Genomic DNA, 14,866 nt, shown 5'->3' with positions numbered 1-14,866 from the left:
TAATATTTAAACCGTACTTGCACACAATGCTGTCAGCACTAAGTCTCATGTTCTGTAACAAAGACAGAAAAAATATTATGTATTACTTAATCACCGCTACCTCATCAAATGCAAAGTCTACTTTCTTCAACAGTTTGAGTGGTTGTACCTTTGTTTCGCCCCCGCGAGCTCTCGGGGGCGACGCCCAAAGGGGTTTCATAAGGGAAGCGCTAAAGAAGAAAATTAATGAATATAATTGTCGGTGTTTTTTCTCGAAATTGTTAGGGCAACTGAGTGTAACTACCCGCAGGTGGGGCCCATAAAAGCTTTTTGGCCTAAAAGGCCTACAACACCATCGATTGGACCATGAAGTAGATGTTCTTTTGATTCAGATTGGCCTTCATATTATCCTGTTTCAAAGCAATATAATTCGTGCTATCAAAGTGATATTTTATCCAACATTCAATCGATTTGGTTGCTTAACCGTCTTTATAATTTATATTGGTATTTTCTAGCCTATTTTTAGTATCAGACGACCCGAAGAAGAAATGATCCGAAAGTCGTAGGCCTATTATGGGAAAGTAATTTTTTGTCCGTGTTGGAATGGTACCTTATAAATAACGATTAATTGATTGGTTGATAATGCTTATATTGTTGAAGCTTCGCAGGGGCTTACATCCATGATTAAATATGTAGCTTTATGTACGTTAGTACTGCATTGAATTTAAACTGTGTGTGCATTTTATTGTTGAATCGTCACACAATGTTTTGAGACTTCTATTAACTTAGTCAATTCATCTTAACATTTTTGTAAATTCCAGTATTTAAGGTTTTCACCCTGAAAAGTCGCACCTCCTTTTTGAGGTGGCGCCGCTAACTTAGCAGTGTACGGTAGTAGAGCAATCGCTTTTTAGCTTTTTTATCGTTATCGTTATCGTTGAAGTATGAACAGGCCTTTATCCCTTTGTTTAAGCTATCGGATCCCAGCATAATGACGCAGAGGTACCTGCGTGTACACGGTAGTGATAATGCTATCTCAAAATGGAGGATGTGCACCTTCCTCCCCTTCGCGTTCGCGGCGTCTGTTCATTAATTCAATTTTAGTTTCTTTGTGGCTAAAAAAGGTCCTGATGACGTAGGCCTGTCACGATGAAATTGGTCTGGGCCAAAATCTGTTCCTGTGGACCGATTTTGGGCTCGGACCAATTTTTCCCTGGCACACGTAGGCCAATACCCTACTATTCTGAATATGCGGTGCTTTTGTATTTTTGTTCGTATGTACATACAATTTTTTTTCGAAAAGTTTATCCGAGTGTGTCAACAAATAGAAAAATTAAAAATAGAAAAAAAAAATACCGTCATACCTGCATTCAAAATGTTATCAATGAAATCCAAATACGGAAAAACACGATGATACACGCCAGGTCGAAATCTTTCGGCACAACCCTGTCCATAGCTCGTTATCCCAAAAAGATACCATTTCTCATCTTCTCCTAGGCAAACGAGTGGACCACCACTATCACCCTAAGAGGAATATACACAACAAAATTATAAATTATGTGTCATCGCATAGCATCCTCTCTGAAAAAGCATTAGAAAAAAAAAAACTCTCCTTTCAACTTCTTCGTAGCTTTTTCTAGAAATAGCATCTAAAGCTGAGCCTGCACAAGAACGTCTGTTATGTCTCAGTGGTCCCAGTAGTCCAAAATTAGTTTTCTTTCCACTTGCCTAGGTTTCACTCTTCGCTGAAGTTTACACTCTCCTATACTATGCTGCTAACAGAATGATGTCAGACCTTCTTAGGAAATACAACACTGTAGCAATTTGTATGTACTCTAGCCAAATTTTTTGCAAAATATGTCTTAGTGGTATGGCACTCACCTTGATAGCGAGAGGCTGCAGGTTAAGATTTTGTTTTGTTTGAACCAAGTTATCTATTAAAGGTAGGGTTTCATAACCACAGAATTATCATTCCTTGGTAAAACGGCAATAGGTAATTATTATTTATTTATTCAGTGCGTGTTCTGTCATGACTAAAAGTAGGCTGGCAACAAGTTATTAAGGTCGATTTCAAGATTTTGCGCGGATTCTACATCACATAGGCTACATGTGCAGACAATATTTAGTTTGTCTATAGTCGAAACATTTTACCATATTACTATTCGCGGGAAACAAACCTAAGATATCTCTGCTAAGACATATCTTTGTTAATATCTTAATATTTATAAACTAATATCTTATTTTTTATCTTGTCTGCTTATAGATATATTTTAGTTTGAGATATCTTAGTTTTTAACGAGGATATCTTATTTCATTAGGTGTATCTCTATTAACTGAGATATCTTAGTTTCGGCTAGCCATATTATTAAAATCACATTATTCACCACCAGCAGTTGGATTTCAACCCAAATAAAGTTGCTCTGACAACTGCAACCACTGTAACACTGTGGACATCCGACTGATGGGTAATGGTAAGAATCCTTTCGTGTCTTCAGTCTCCCAATAATCATAGATGTCCATCAATCTGGTTGTCTGGCTTTGAAACAGACTTACCTTTGCACTTTATGCGAATTTTACGCACAAACGAATTAAGTAACAACTAGCTGTTAATACATAAAGAATAGGGAGTATATACAAATAATTTTCTAAAACCTATTTCACTGCGTAATTAATGTATCATGCGTGGTTCTGAATAAAGCACTAACTTGGCAAGTATCCATGCCGCCCTCACGTCTTCCAGCACATATTTCGTTTTCTGTCATTCTCATAGCTGTTCCTTGAAATTCGTTGCACTTTTCGCTGCTAAAAAGGTCCACTGGAACCTCATGCATCGCGACAATGGGTCCACCTGCTGTAAAGTACAGTTATTCACAAATTTGAAAGTTCATTTAATTTTTTTCTCTTTATAAAAGCCACTCCCTCGACACGTCTTTTATGATGCATGATCTATGAGAAGCTCTAATATTAACTAAAAATTAGGTCTATTTGAATATAAATAGAGAGGCAAAAACATCAATGTAATACGCCTGAATAATACGTATTTGAAATGAGGAGACACGAGCATGAAGAAGTATTACCTAATACATAATGATTAAAAATGTGTGGAAAGGTAAACATTCATTAATGCTACTAGTAAAGTATTTACAGCATTACTGTATATGAATACAATACATATATGTATATGTTTATATCTAATATTTTATATATATAGTTTAAACATTATATAGAGCATAATAGTATTACTCATCGCTAAAATATATGCACTTTACAAATTATATATATATATATATATATATATATATATATATATATAATGTATCTGTGTTATATGTCTATAATTATTTAGGTGTGTTTTTATGGCATGGGCGTACATACTACCCTGAACACCAAATCCGGTAACATAGCACACATCATTTTCTGTGAATTGGTTGTAACTGCTGGAAATGCATGCCGGACGAATGTAATTTGTAAATGGTACTGGCCTAGACAGCTTCATCAGCACAAAGTCGGTTTCATCATTATGTTCATACGGTATATCTCCTGGAAGAAGGTAAACTAAGGATACTGCTACGATGAAATGATTGGCCGAGAAATTCAGACGTTTATTACTTCCAAACATAACTCTAATATCATCCAGTATGTTATTAGATCCTCTGGAAATGATTAAAAAAAAAGTGTAAGGATTACATCGAATACCGACAAAGCTTACAATTCGGTAATAAATGGATTTTTTTTTTGTTTGGTGTTATGGTATTAGTAAAAATAAAACACGTTTTGATGCAAACCTATGAACGATACGCCTACTTCAGTCACCGCTTTGGTTTTGTTTTACGACAAACCATTTGAAACTAGGCATGTAATTATCCACAAAAGCAAGAAAGTTTGCTTACAGAGGCTCACGTATGCAAACAAGCCTCTATGACTTGTCCTTTATAGAAGTGAATTAATTATGGCGATCAGATAGAGCCCAGAAAAACGCCTATAATTGATAGACAGCCCCTTGCAAATTGCATCATTTGCAAAAACTGGAGTCATTGTCTTCCTTTACTTTTCTTTTTCTTTCTTCCAGTTGAGAATAAGTGTTTCATAATTTCTTTCCTAATAATAGTGATAGTAATTGTTATTGTCGTGATGGAATATTAGACAATAACTGGATTTGCGTCAGGAGAAACATGTATAGGTGTAATTTTTGCCCTGCCTGACGTGGAAATGTACCGAATACTCAGTACATTTGAAAACAACTGCGAAATAAATCGTTTTGAAAAGAATTGTCTTCTAACACGTTCCCTAATCCACAATTATTGAGACATTCATCGCCAGTAAAACAATCTCTCGGATGTAAGTCGGTACGACAACATGAGTGGGACGCCCAACAGGCGTAAAACAAACCACAAAACATATGGTGCGCCCACAGCGCACAATCAACATTGGTATTAACAATGTTGGCGCAACTACCTTTATCTATTTCTATTCTTGCTAGAGAAAAGGGAAAACATAACAAAACAAGTGAAATAAAAGAAAAACCAGCAAAGCGTATATGACTAGTAAATATTTACGCATTGGTCTAATCAATAAAAACTAGAAACAAATAGCTCCTATGAGCCCAAGCATACAGTGTCAACGTAAATATCGATATGTATGGAAAATGACCATCACAATAAAAGGTAGATTCACAGAAATAGTCCTTAAAATAAGAAGGGGGTTGCCTAGCACGGGTAGAGGTCCTGGGTTAAAGGTCAATTGAAGATCTGCTGTGAGTAGAAGCGGCCTGTGATCCTGAGACACCTGGCGAATGGATATCCCTGCTGGTGTCACAACAAGTTGGTGCCCTACAGTCCTGCTGAGAAGTTGATCCAGGGCTATTGTGTAAAGTAGACAATCTCACCAACAGCAATGTCTGGGTTGGCACGTCGAGAACCGTAAGGGGCCTTGGACCGCTCACTATGGGCGTGATTAGTAATCCGTCACTGATGTTGTTGAGAAATGATCTGTAAATCGTCAAGGTGGATTTGATTGTTAGAGAACTGCTCGCGTTGGAACATGACCTCTAGGGCGGACAAACCATGCAAATTGGGATCAAAAACGTCGGGAAACTCGTTAGTGACATTAACTAGCTGTTGTCCCTCTGTGTCGAGGAGGATCTTATCGGGGTCGATTATGACGTCATCTACTGACGATGTAATTGTCTTCACAGAAGCGACTAAGACACATTCAGCGGTAGCTGGTTCTGATCCATGGGAGAGTATACTGGTGTGGCCTGACACAGTTGTTCGTGTCGCCGTAATGTCTGTGGTTCCTGTGTGTTGTTGGCTATCCTAAACTTTCCTCCCACACTATGAGTGACAAATGGAGGGGGCCAAACGTCACTGGTAGTAAGGGAACGCGTATCGACTCTTGGCTCCAAAGCAATCTCGCAATCATGGTATAAGAGACAGATCATTGGGTGTGGCCTCGGGTAGGGTTAACTCAATGAACTCCCCTGGCCAGATTGTGGTGTGGTGATTTGGTCCACGAACTACATGCGTAAGTCGGACTTCGTGGTCCCCGGAAGTAGGTTTGGTTAAAAAAAACGCAAATCTGGTATCCTTGATGTAGATGACGCATTTGGCTGGTCTGACCGTTATATCGTTTGTGCTCATAAAGGGTACACCCCCTAAGATTTCAGTGTCCAGGTCCTGGATAACCAAACCTTCAAACAAGCAGGCAACATTGTCACGGTATAAAGTGAACTTGGTTTCTCCAACCACCTTCAGTGGAGAAGATCCATCTGCTTGTTTAGCGGACTGGCTTGACTTGGATATTTTAACACCGAGACGTCTAGCTGTGGAAAGTCTAATCATATTGCCTTTGGCACCACTGTTCATTGTAATGCGAACAGGGAGATGGCTAAGAAACATATCGATATATGGTGAATGGGCGGTACTAACATGGCGAGCAGCTGGCTCCAATACCGGTTCCTCTGTGGGTTCTACGAAGTCGTCTTCGTAATGGTCTACTGGCTCGTCCTCTGAAACATCAGTAAGACGGGTACGGGCCATGAAGTGTTTGTCTGACTCAGGTAAGTACTTGCATTGACTTAAGAAATGGCTTGTGTCTGGCCGCTTTGCCTGTAAACATAGAGGGCAAGATGGTCGCCTGGTGGTGCGACTGGTAGATCTGGTAGGTGGGCGCTTAGTAAGTGTACGGAAGGCAGCTACGTCTCCGCTATTCAATTCCTCAAGTAATGAATCAGAAGCTTGCGAAATTTCTCGCTTAAGGGAAGCCAGGGTCCTTGATCTAAGTGCTGTACCGTATCGTTGCTTTACCAGTTTAGGTAATGAGGGGTGGAGGAGGCGTAGCCTGGTAAGAACAGTCAGGTTCTCAAGAGAAGGAGTCAGTTCCTCCTCTTCTGTAATCTCCTGGCCATGATGCTTTATGTTAGTTCCTGGAGCCAGAAGTGAATCTTCAATAAACGAAAATAATCGTTGGAAAAGGTCCTCAGGACGTTCGTCAGGTTCGTGTTTGATGTTGTCGAAGTCTAAGAAATGTGCCCCGCTATTCTGAAAACCGAAGTGCTGTCTAATCAGTTGCCAAATTGCTGCGAGAGAGGTGGCACCCTTTGTTATTGAGTTCCGTGAAATTATTGGTCAATGATTAGCCACCTGACATAGCATCATGTCCACGATGTTATTATTTTGAGCGGCGGTGCGGCGTTGGGCTTTAGGCAGGTCGGGACCGTCGTCAGTAAAGCCTCTGTGAGGATGGGCACGGCTTTTCTTCCGCCATGTGTCCTCCAGAAAGGGTGTCAAATTTGAGTCTAAAGACAAGGTATATATCAAGTTATTTCGCCAACTTTCAAATGATGTAATTGTTTCATGGCGTCTCAAACTCCATTGCCTTGGAGCCCGATTATTCATGGTGAATCGACGAATAGCTCTCCGGCGTAGGCAGTACTACTACGAGAATTACGAGAGAAGCTAGCGTTATCAAGCTGATCGGGAAGACAGTCGTGCTTCCCGCAAACAGTTACTCACCAAGTCTGTGAAAACTGGCCTAGCACGGAGGGTGGATAAACGATGCCTCACGCAAATAAAACGGCTGTAGTGGGTTCAAAATAGAATCTTAAACCATTGCCATTTCATATAATTGTTAACAGTTTTGGCTGCTTTCAGTAATGTGGCAATCTTGATTCACTCATGTTTACAACATGATTTAAATATGAAATTCTGTAATAATTTTGAAGTGATTCAAGCGATTGCCAACCACGTTCACCGTATTTTTTTTCAGTAGAGGAATGGCTGTTAGTCAACCAGATAGAACAGGCATAATTAATGGTAGTGTAAAAACCAAGGATAACCCACGAAAGACTGAGTAAGACATCCTTCTAGTGATGATTGGCAATACACCAGGAGACAATGCTCTACTCTTTTCCGAATAGTGTACTGCGTTTCTTAGCGTGCACGCGGGTCAACACGGGACCAACGGAGACGTTTCATCCGAAAGACGGTGCGCTATAACTGAAAAACAAGGAAAGCAGTCATGGGAATTGAACCAGGAACACAGAGATCTCCACACAGTGGCTAACATACCATCAGTTTAGCCGACTGAACTCTGACATGTTTACCTATTTCAACTCCTACTCGCATTACTGCTGACTGTTTCCAATACATATTTATTAATTCTTTTCCATCTATTTTCAGGTTTTGAAGCATTTCAAACAGTATGACGTGTTGTATCTAATCAAACGATTTTGAGTAGTCAATAAAGCAAATAAATACATCCTCCCTCTGCATCTGGATTAACATGTGGATGGTGTTCTTGTTTCAGTATCCTCTCAAAACAACACTGCTACGTCAATCTGTCTTTCCAGGCAATTTTGATTCCATTCCCAATAATTAGCAGAGAGTTGTGATTTGGCTCATTATGCTTATTGTCCTGTGATGTTAACACTGCTTTTCCCTGACTCTTTTGGTATAGATTTTAAATAGTTAAAGTTTCTGGTGTCTCCCCTGTAGTATCATATATTTCATTCAGTATCGATGTCAACATTCTGTTTTCATTTTCTTCTAGGAACATGATTTTTTCCTTTATTATATCATTTGGTCCTGCTGCCTTGTGTCATCTCGTACCTCATATGTCATTATACATGAAACTTTTTTTTTTCTGATTTTCGGCAAATCTCCTCTGTTATTTTCAAAAAATTCTTTGAAATATTCCATTCACTTCAGCAATTTGATAATAATAATAATAATTATTATTATTATTATAACAATAATAATAATAATAATAATAATAATAATAATAATAATAATAGACTCATATAGTGAATTATGATAATCTCTCTTTGCGCTTGATATCGTCGTCGTCGTCGCCGCCGCCGTCGTCGTTGTCGTCATCGTCATCATCATCATTATCATTATTATACCCCCTACCCCCGTCAGTTGATTAATAAACGCCTATAGTGGAACAAAAACGCAACCTCCCAGGGTAGTATTCCATAACTTTGCAGCAGCTAATCAGGGCGAGGGATTGAAACTCCGACCTCGAGCTTGGGAAACCAAACCGTCCCCGCCTCACCAAACCAATTAAATTTCAAGTACATAGGCCTATTTTGTTTCCTTTTTGTTTTATGTTTGATTTGATTCTTTTTATGTATTTTCCTTAAATCTTTGCTTTGCTTTCGCATTGCTCCATGTGTTGTAGTTTTGTATCTCCCGCTCATAATGCCAATGGTAGTTGCAGGAAATTCTTCAATTTTCCCAAAATAAAATAATTGGTCGCAACTCATGTGAGACTAAAGAAAGTGTTTCCAAATCAAACTATTCTAAAATCAAGCAGCTTGTTGAGAAGAGAAGTATCGTAGTATTTTTTTTAAAAGATTGACGACAAAAATTATAAAGTGTGCGTGCTCGAGATAGCAAGAGACATCCCATCCCAAGAAAACATAAAATGTGTCGGTGAGAGAGCGCTCACACTGGCCTCCGCCGTAGGTTAAACCTCAGTGTCGCCTTTGGAAGCAAACATGTTTTTCTTGTTTCTTCCAACTTCCAAATATCCTTTTTTCTTATTTTCTTCTTGGGGATCAACGTTTAGCTGTTTTTATTAAGTATGCCAATATTGCCATCTCATCGGCAGACGCTAAAGATGAATGCAACATTCCCAGCACAGTTTCACAGATTGATAAAACTGCTAAAGAGTTTTCTCATTTCCGTTAATGATTTTATTCCAGTTATCTATAACCAAATTGTTACATATTAAAACACAATGACAATAATTCTGAAATTTCCCCCATAACTCAATATGATCCAAAAAAGCCCAATTTTAGTTATCTGTTGAACTTTCGAATTGGTACAGTTAAGAGCATTTTAATGAAATTTAAACAGCATACTAGCATTGGTTTAATGTCAATACATCTACAATGTGAGAGGCTAGAGAACTATTAGTTTGGAGAATAAGAATTCTCCATAATCTCCATGTTTTATAGATATTCTAAATGTTATCATCAAACAGAGGTAAAACATTATGTGAGGTGGTTTATTTTTATTTCGTCAAGATAGTATGCTTGGTGTATCTCACCTTGCTACTACACAGCTATCAGACCTGTTGACCATGTATTGGTTCTTCGCATCTTCAGTTTCCATGCGACCGACAGTATTACCGAGGTGCTATACCCTAAGGCTAAAAATCTGACAATGTCCCATCATATTATTTACATATTAGTTTCACAAGCTAAACTAGTTTCCATTGCTTCAATATGACCCAAAGAACAAAATGTTACTTACGAAAAGCAATGAGATGCTGAAATTACATATAATTCATTGATGAGGGTACAGCCACACTTAGGCGAATCCCCATAGAAGATGAGACCTTGCCAGGGCCAGCTACCAGGAAGCGGTTCCGTTCCACCAATTACTCGTTTGGTACGTACGTCTGGGTGAAGAGGTCTCTGGCCGCAAGAGATACCTAATATTTTGTAATAGTTGTAGGGCTTTATACAATCTATGGATCGTGTAAATGATATACTAAAACGAAATAAAAAAAAAGTTTTCAGGGAAATAAATAGAATTTTAAATATTCCCACAATAGACGATTGAGGAATGAAGTCGGGCACGGTAAACTGGGAGCAGCAACTACTAATGACCTACTTATGACCTACTTATGACCTTCGCGTCAAAAAAGTACTGATCAGTGGCGGACTGTAGGGTAAATTACAGGGTATGCTGAAATGTAATAGACAGTAGTATTCGCGATACAAAACGTACCCAAATAAGATCAAGAACTAATAAATTTAAATTAAGGTTATTAAAGCTAAATAACTGGAGAGGATACGGTATACATTAAATTATTTTCTTTGGTGTTTTGGCTAAGCCACGCATACCTTGATCTCTTGGCAGTCCACCACTGTGGTCGCCCTGGAAAGATAAAGATCTACACAACTGAAAGATACCATTCCGTTTTGTATTCAACTCATTACAAGCAATCTCCTTGATAGAGTGAGGTGTCCCTATCTTATCAATCAATCAATCAAACAAACAGTTATTCATTCAATCGTCACGGTGGCCTTTTAATAATTCTTTTTTTTTTTTTCTTATTTTGTCCTATTATTTTTTCATGTATTTGTGTATGTTTTAATTTCTGGCTTTTTATGGACAATTTATATAAATTGCCAATGTTTTTTTAGCTGTTTATTTGTTTTTTTTTATAAAAGCACTTTGGTCCTTGGCCACTAAGTGTTATATGCATCTGATAATGCATAAAGTGATAGGCCTATATAATATACTTTCAAATAGGGCATAAATTACAGATTACATGAAAACTTAAAATATTAAATACAGGCTTATGCATATTTGAATGTGTGTAGTTAAAAGAGGGGGATATCAGTATGTGCAGATGTGCAGTTTATAAAGAATAAAAATACTACTACTAATAATAATAATAAAAATGAAAATGAAAACAATAACAATAACATTAAGACACAAGCAATGCGACGAACGATCAAATATTCAACACCTCACGCTGCTCAAACGGAATGTGTGCAAAGTTTCGTTTACCTGGATCAACACAGCCTATTTCGTCTCTAAGATCTGGACAATCAAACTCATCATCACAGATATCTTGCACAGTTTTCGTGGGGCATATTATATTGTCTGAAAAACCAAAATATAGTAAAATAATACTTTGCAAAATAGGTGTTTGAAATTCCCTATAGCAGTTTAATGTAGCAGTCAAAAATCATGTAGTATTATGTCTTTAAACTGTTCTATAACTGAAGCATACGTAGATCAACATTAATTATATCAATTTCATTGTCCAATAAATGATAACTCAATAAATGTTATGTATTTTTGCTTATTGTTATAGATGATATGGAAAGGACAGATTAAAAACATGTCAATGTCGACAGAAAATCAGGCTTTATAGACACCATTAAACCAAAATCAAGATCTTCTAATTAGCAACCAAACCATCTTATTTAAAAGCAAACAACGAAACCATCTAATACTAAACCAAACAACTCAGGCAAAACACAAAGGCAATTATCTAATATATATATAATATATTTTTTTTTTCTGTCGATACTTGGATATAAATCACTCCCTATGTAATTCGATTACTGTTACGGAATTTATTATTATTATTATTATTATTATTATTATTATTATTATTATTATTATTATTATTATTATTATTATTATTATTATTATTATTATTATTATTATTATTATTTGAGAACAACATGAATACCACGGGTTGAAAATCACTTCTTTGCTTAACTTCAAAAGAAAAATCGAATTCAGTAAGATTGTTAATAAGAGAAAAGCAAAAACAAAGAAAGTATGTTATGCATAAATATATTGTGGGCGATATTGTCGGTGGCCAACAATATTGCAGATAAATTACAGGCCCACTAATTGTGTATGTACTGCAGAAATAGCATAAAAACACACCTCTATCTGGTAGGCCTCGAAGCTCCATAGAAAAACGTGTATCATTTATTCGTCGGTATGAGGTATGTCGAACCCAGAATGTTGAATAATGAATAATTAAATCATGGGGAAGCGTTCTTTGGAAATCTAAAGCAAGACCTTGGAAAAGGATTGAGGACGACAATTCAGTATTAACACCGTGTCCAATAGTAATAAAGTTAAATTCAGATGTTCCATAAGAGAAGTTGATAAATTTCACTGCAATATTCGGGTATCTTATAGATGTGACTATCCATACTGTGGTAGAAACATTACTGCTTTCTTCAACATTGCCAATCTCTGACGATGGATATGTTATTGTTGCAACATCCTTAACAAGTATGTGTGTCCTATAATCTGAAAAATTTAAGTAGCATACACTGTGATAATAGCATTTACCACAGATTGGTTCATCAACAGATTCAAAATTTCATTTCACAATAATAATAATAATAATAATAATAATAATAATAATAATAATAATAATAATAATAGTAATAGTAGTAATAATAATAATAATAATAATAATAATAATAATAATAATAATAATAATAATAATAATTAGGTTCCCCTTAAGGTAGGTTTTAGTAACATAATAATAACAATAATAATAATAATAATAATAATAATAATAATAATAATAATAATAATAATAATAATAATAACTAGACTTATTATGTAACTCGACCTTTACTCGACCTTGACAAACTGTTATACAAGGTTAAAAATATTTAGGTCTGGGTCCTCAAAAATTGAAATGACCCACCCATTTCCACCCTTGTCTGATTCGTCGCCAGGACATAATAATTTCTTCCTTGTAACTTAGTTAAACTTTTCCGAATGTTTCATTCAGATCAGTTGATCCGTTTTCCTTTAAATGGTCCTCACATCCACACCATACTGCGGATTGTCACAAAATTTAATCATTTTTTTACAAGACCTTTACAAAGTATTATAGAATGTTTCATTCAGATCAATTGGTTTTTTTTTTAAAGAGATTAGGTCTGGGTCCTAAAAAATGAAAAAAATCTCAAATTTACACCCTTTACTGGATCGTCACTAACACATAAAAATTCTTCCTTGTAACTTGATTAAACTTTCCCGTAAGCAACTGACCGGTTTTTTAAATATCCAATGTAGACTGTTTGACCTTAAATAACTTTATTTGGTCCACACACGCACACCCTACCATAGATTGACACTAAATATTAGAAGGCAAATATGGCCTATGCTTCGGCAAAGCACGGAAAAATTCAAAGCATGGGAAGTGATCAAAGTAACGGCCAGAAAGAAACAGTGCAAAAAGATAGGAAATATATATGCTAGAAAAAAGAAAACAAATAAAAATCAGAACAAAAACAATGGCTTTTCCCAGTACTGCTGGGAAAAGCCAATAATAATAATAATAATAGTAATAATAATAATAATAATAATAATAATAATAATAATAATAATAATAATAATAATAATATTAATATTGAAAATAGTATTAATAGCAATAGCACTAAAAAACCATTAACAATCAAATTGCAATATAAACAATAATACACTTGAAATGACAATAGTATTAATGTTAATACTAATATAATAAATAATAATAATGACACAGTAATTAGTACAGCTTAATTAGTGTGTAACAGGAGTTACCTTCTCTTGTAAGTATAGTTGAAATAGTGATTCCAATAGCATACGGCCCATATCCGTCCATTTTCAACCAAATAGCATCCGTGTACAACTCCAACATGTCGTCGTAATCAGACTCTAATGTGAATACATTGTACTTCAATGAGTCCGATCCTAAACCAAAAGCTATCTTGTTATATCCTGGGTCATAGAATTCAGACGTCTTTCTTAAGTCCAAGATATCATTCAAAAACGTCAACTTGAAATGATAACCAGACGAAGACTTGAAAACTAAACAACCGTATTCAAGCCAAGAGTTGATCGAATGCGAATTATTGTCTATGATATATGAATCATTAGCCGCAATGTTAATGATTTTACTCTCTGCAGTAATGAAAAAAGGAGATAATGCTTTACTGGCATACTATTCGCAAGTAATAACTATATTCAAAATAAAAACACACGTCAGAAACTAAATAATTAAATTATTTCAAAGGTACATTGAATTTTAAAAACCATTCACCTCACTACAATGTACAGTATAGGTGATATTGTTTATTTTATTTATTTGACCAAAAGACAATATTTTAATGGAATCTGAAGCATTATTACCAATGAATGAACTCAAGCGAACCACAAAGCTAGAGTTCTCTGGAGTTTGTGCGAACCATATCCAAGCCATGTTTCCGGGGAGATCAATTCCAGTAGATATCAGAGGCAATGATGTAAATTCGCTAGTTGTATTGAATGGATTTGTTCCTGCACCCATTTTAAAGTTGCAACCGCTCACGGCGCCTTTCAAACTCAGAAATTCCATCTTTAATTTAGTACGTGTTGGACTTGTGAATGTGTATATACACTGTTCAATTGCCTTGGAGTGATTCATAGATGATAAGACTTCGACACTATTTTCATCTGTCAACAAGACATCATATCCACATTCTGATCCTGAAAGAAATAAATAATTGGCTATAGTTAAAGAACTAAAAACCATTTTGATGGAAACTTAGAGAACCAGGGCAGCCACATTTGAGCAACATTCATAGTGTTGAGTTTTCATAGTATACACCAGGTGACAATGGCACATGTGTAAAATAATTTACACATCAGCCACAAATTTAAATAATAATAATAATAATAATAATAATAATAATAATAATAATAATAATAATAATAATAATAATAATAATAAAACTATATTTACATTTAACCTTATGGATCGCAGGCCACTCTAAGAGTTTTAAATTAAGTGTTGAATTAAATATGGTAAAAAAAACTATCCCCCGGCGTTTACCAACCAGGTATTTATACTTTCTATT

The 14,866-nt window shown here is 35.9% G+C and overlaps 1 protein-coding gene across 3 annotated transcripts in view; it reads right to left on the bottom strand.

The window, feature by feature from the left end:
• LOC117106882 overlaps positions 1 to 14,866 on the bottom strand; it is a 30,943-nt gene continuing 16,077 nt past the window's right edge. For 2 of the 3 annotated variants that reach the window (XM_033248388.1, XM_033248387.1), the window contains exons 9-17: positions 14,160 to 14,495; positions 13,572 to 13,931; positions 11,907 to 12,281; positions 11,010 to 11,105; positions 9,741 to 9,921; positions 3,355 to 3,632; positions 2,685 to 2,830; positions 1,344 to 1,503; positions 1 to 52 (exon numbers count right to left, since the gene is read on the bottom strand). In XM_033248388.1, coding sequence (XP_033104279.1) covers positions 39 to 52; positions 1,344 to 1,503; positions 2,685 to 2,830; positions 3,355 to 3,632; positions 9,741 to 9,921; positions 11,010 to 11,105; positions 11,907 to 12,281; positions 13,572 to 13,931; positions 14,160 to 14,495 — 1,946 coding nt within the window. In that variant the 3' untranslated portion in view covers positions 1 to 38. Of the gene's footprint in view, positions 53 to 1,343; positions 1,504 to 2,684; positions 2,831 to 3,350; positions 3,633 to 9,740; positions 9,922 to 11,009; positions 11,106 to 11,906; positions 12,282 to 13,571; positions 13,932 to 14,159; positions 14,496 to 14,866 lie in introns of those variants that run through there. The other variant, XR_004445152.1, reaches the window with a different exon arrangement.

This window comes from Anneissia japonica, unplaced genomic scaffold (assembly GCF_011630105.1).
Source record: "Anneissia japonica isolate Jap-2015-1 unplaced genomic scaffold, ASM1163010v1 scaffold1165_len1893470_cov193, whole genome shotgun sequence".
Taxonomy (NCBI): domain Eukaryota; kingdom Metazoa; phylum Echinodermata; class Crinoidea; order Comatulida; family Comatulidae; genus Anneissia; species Anneissia japonica.
Note: the sequence above shows the minus strand (reverse complement) of the source record. Positions and strands in the feature narration are given on the sequence as shown.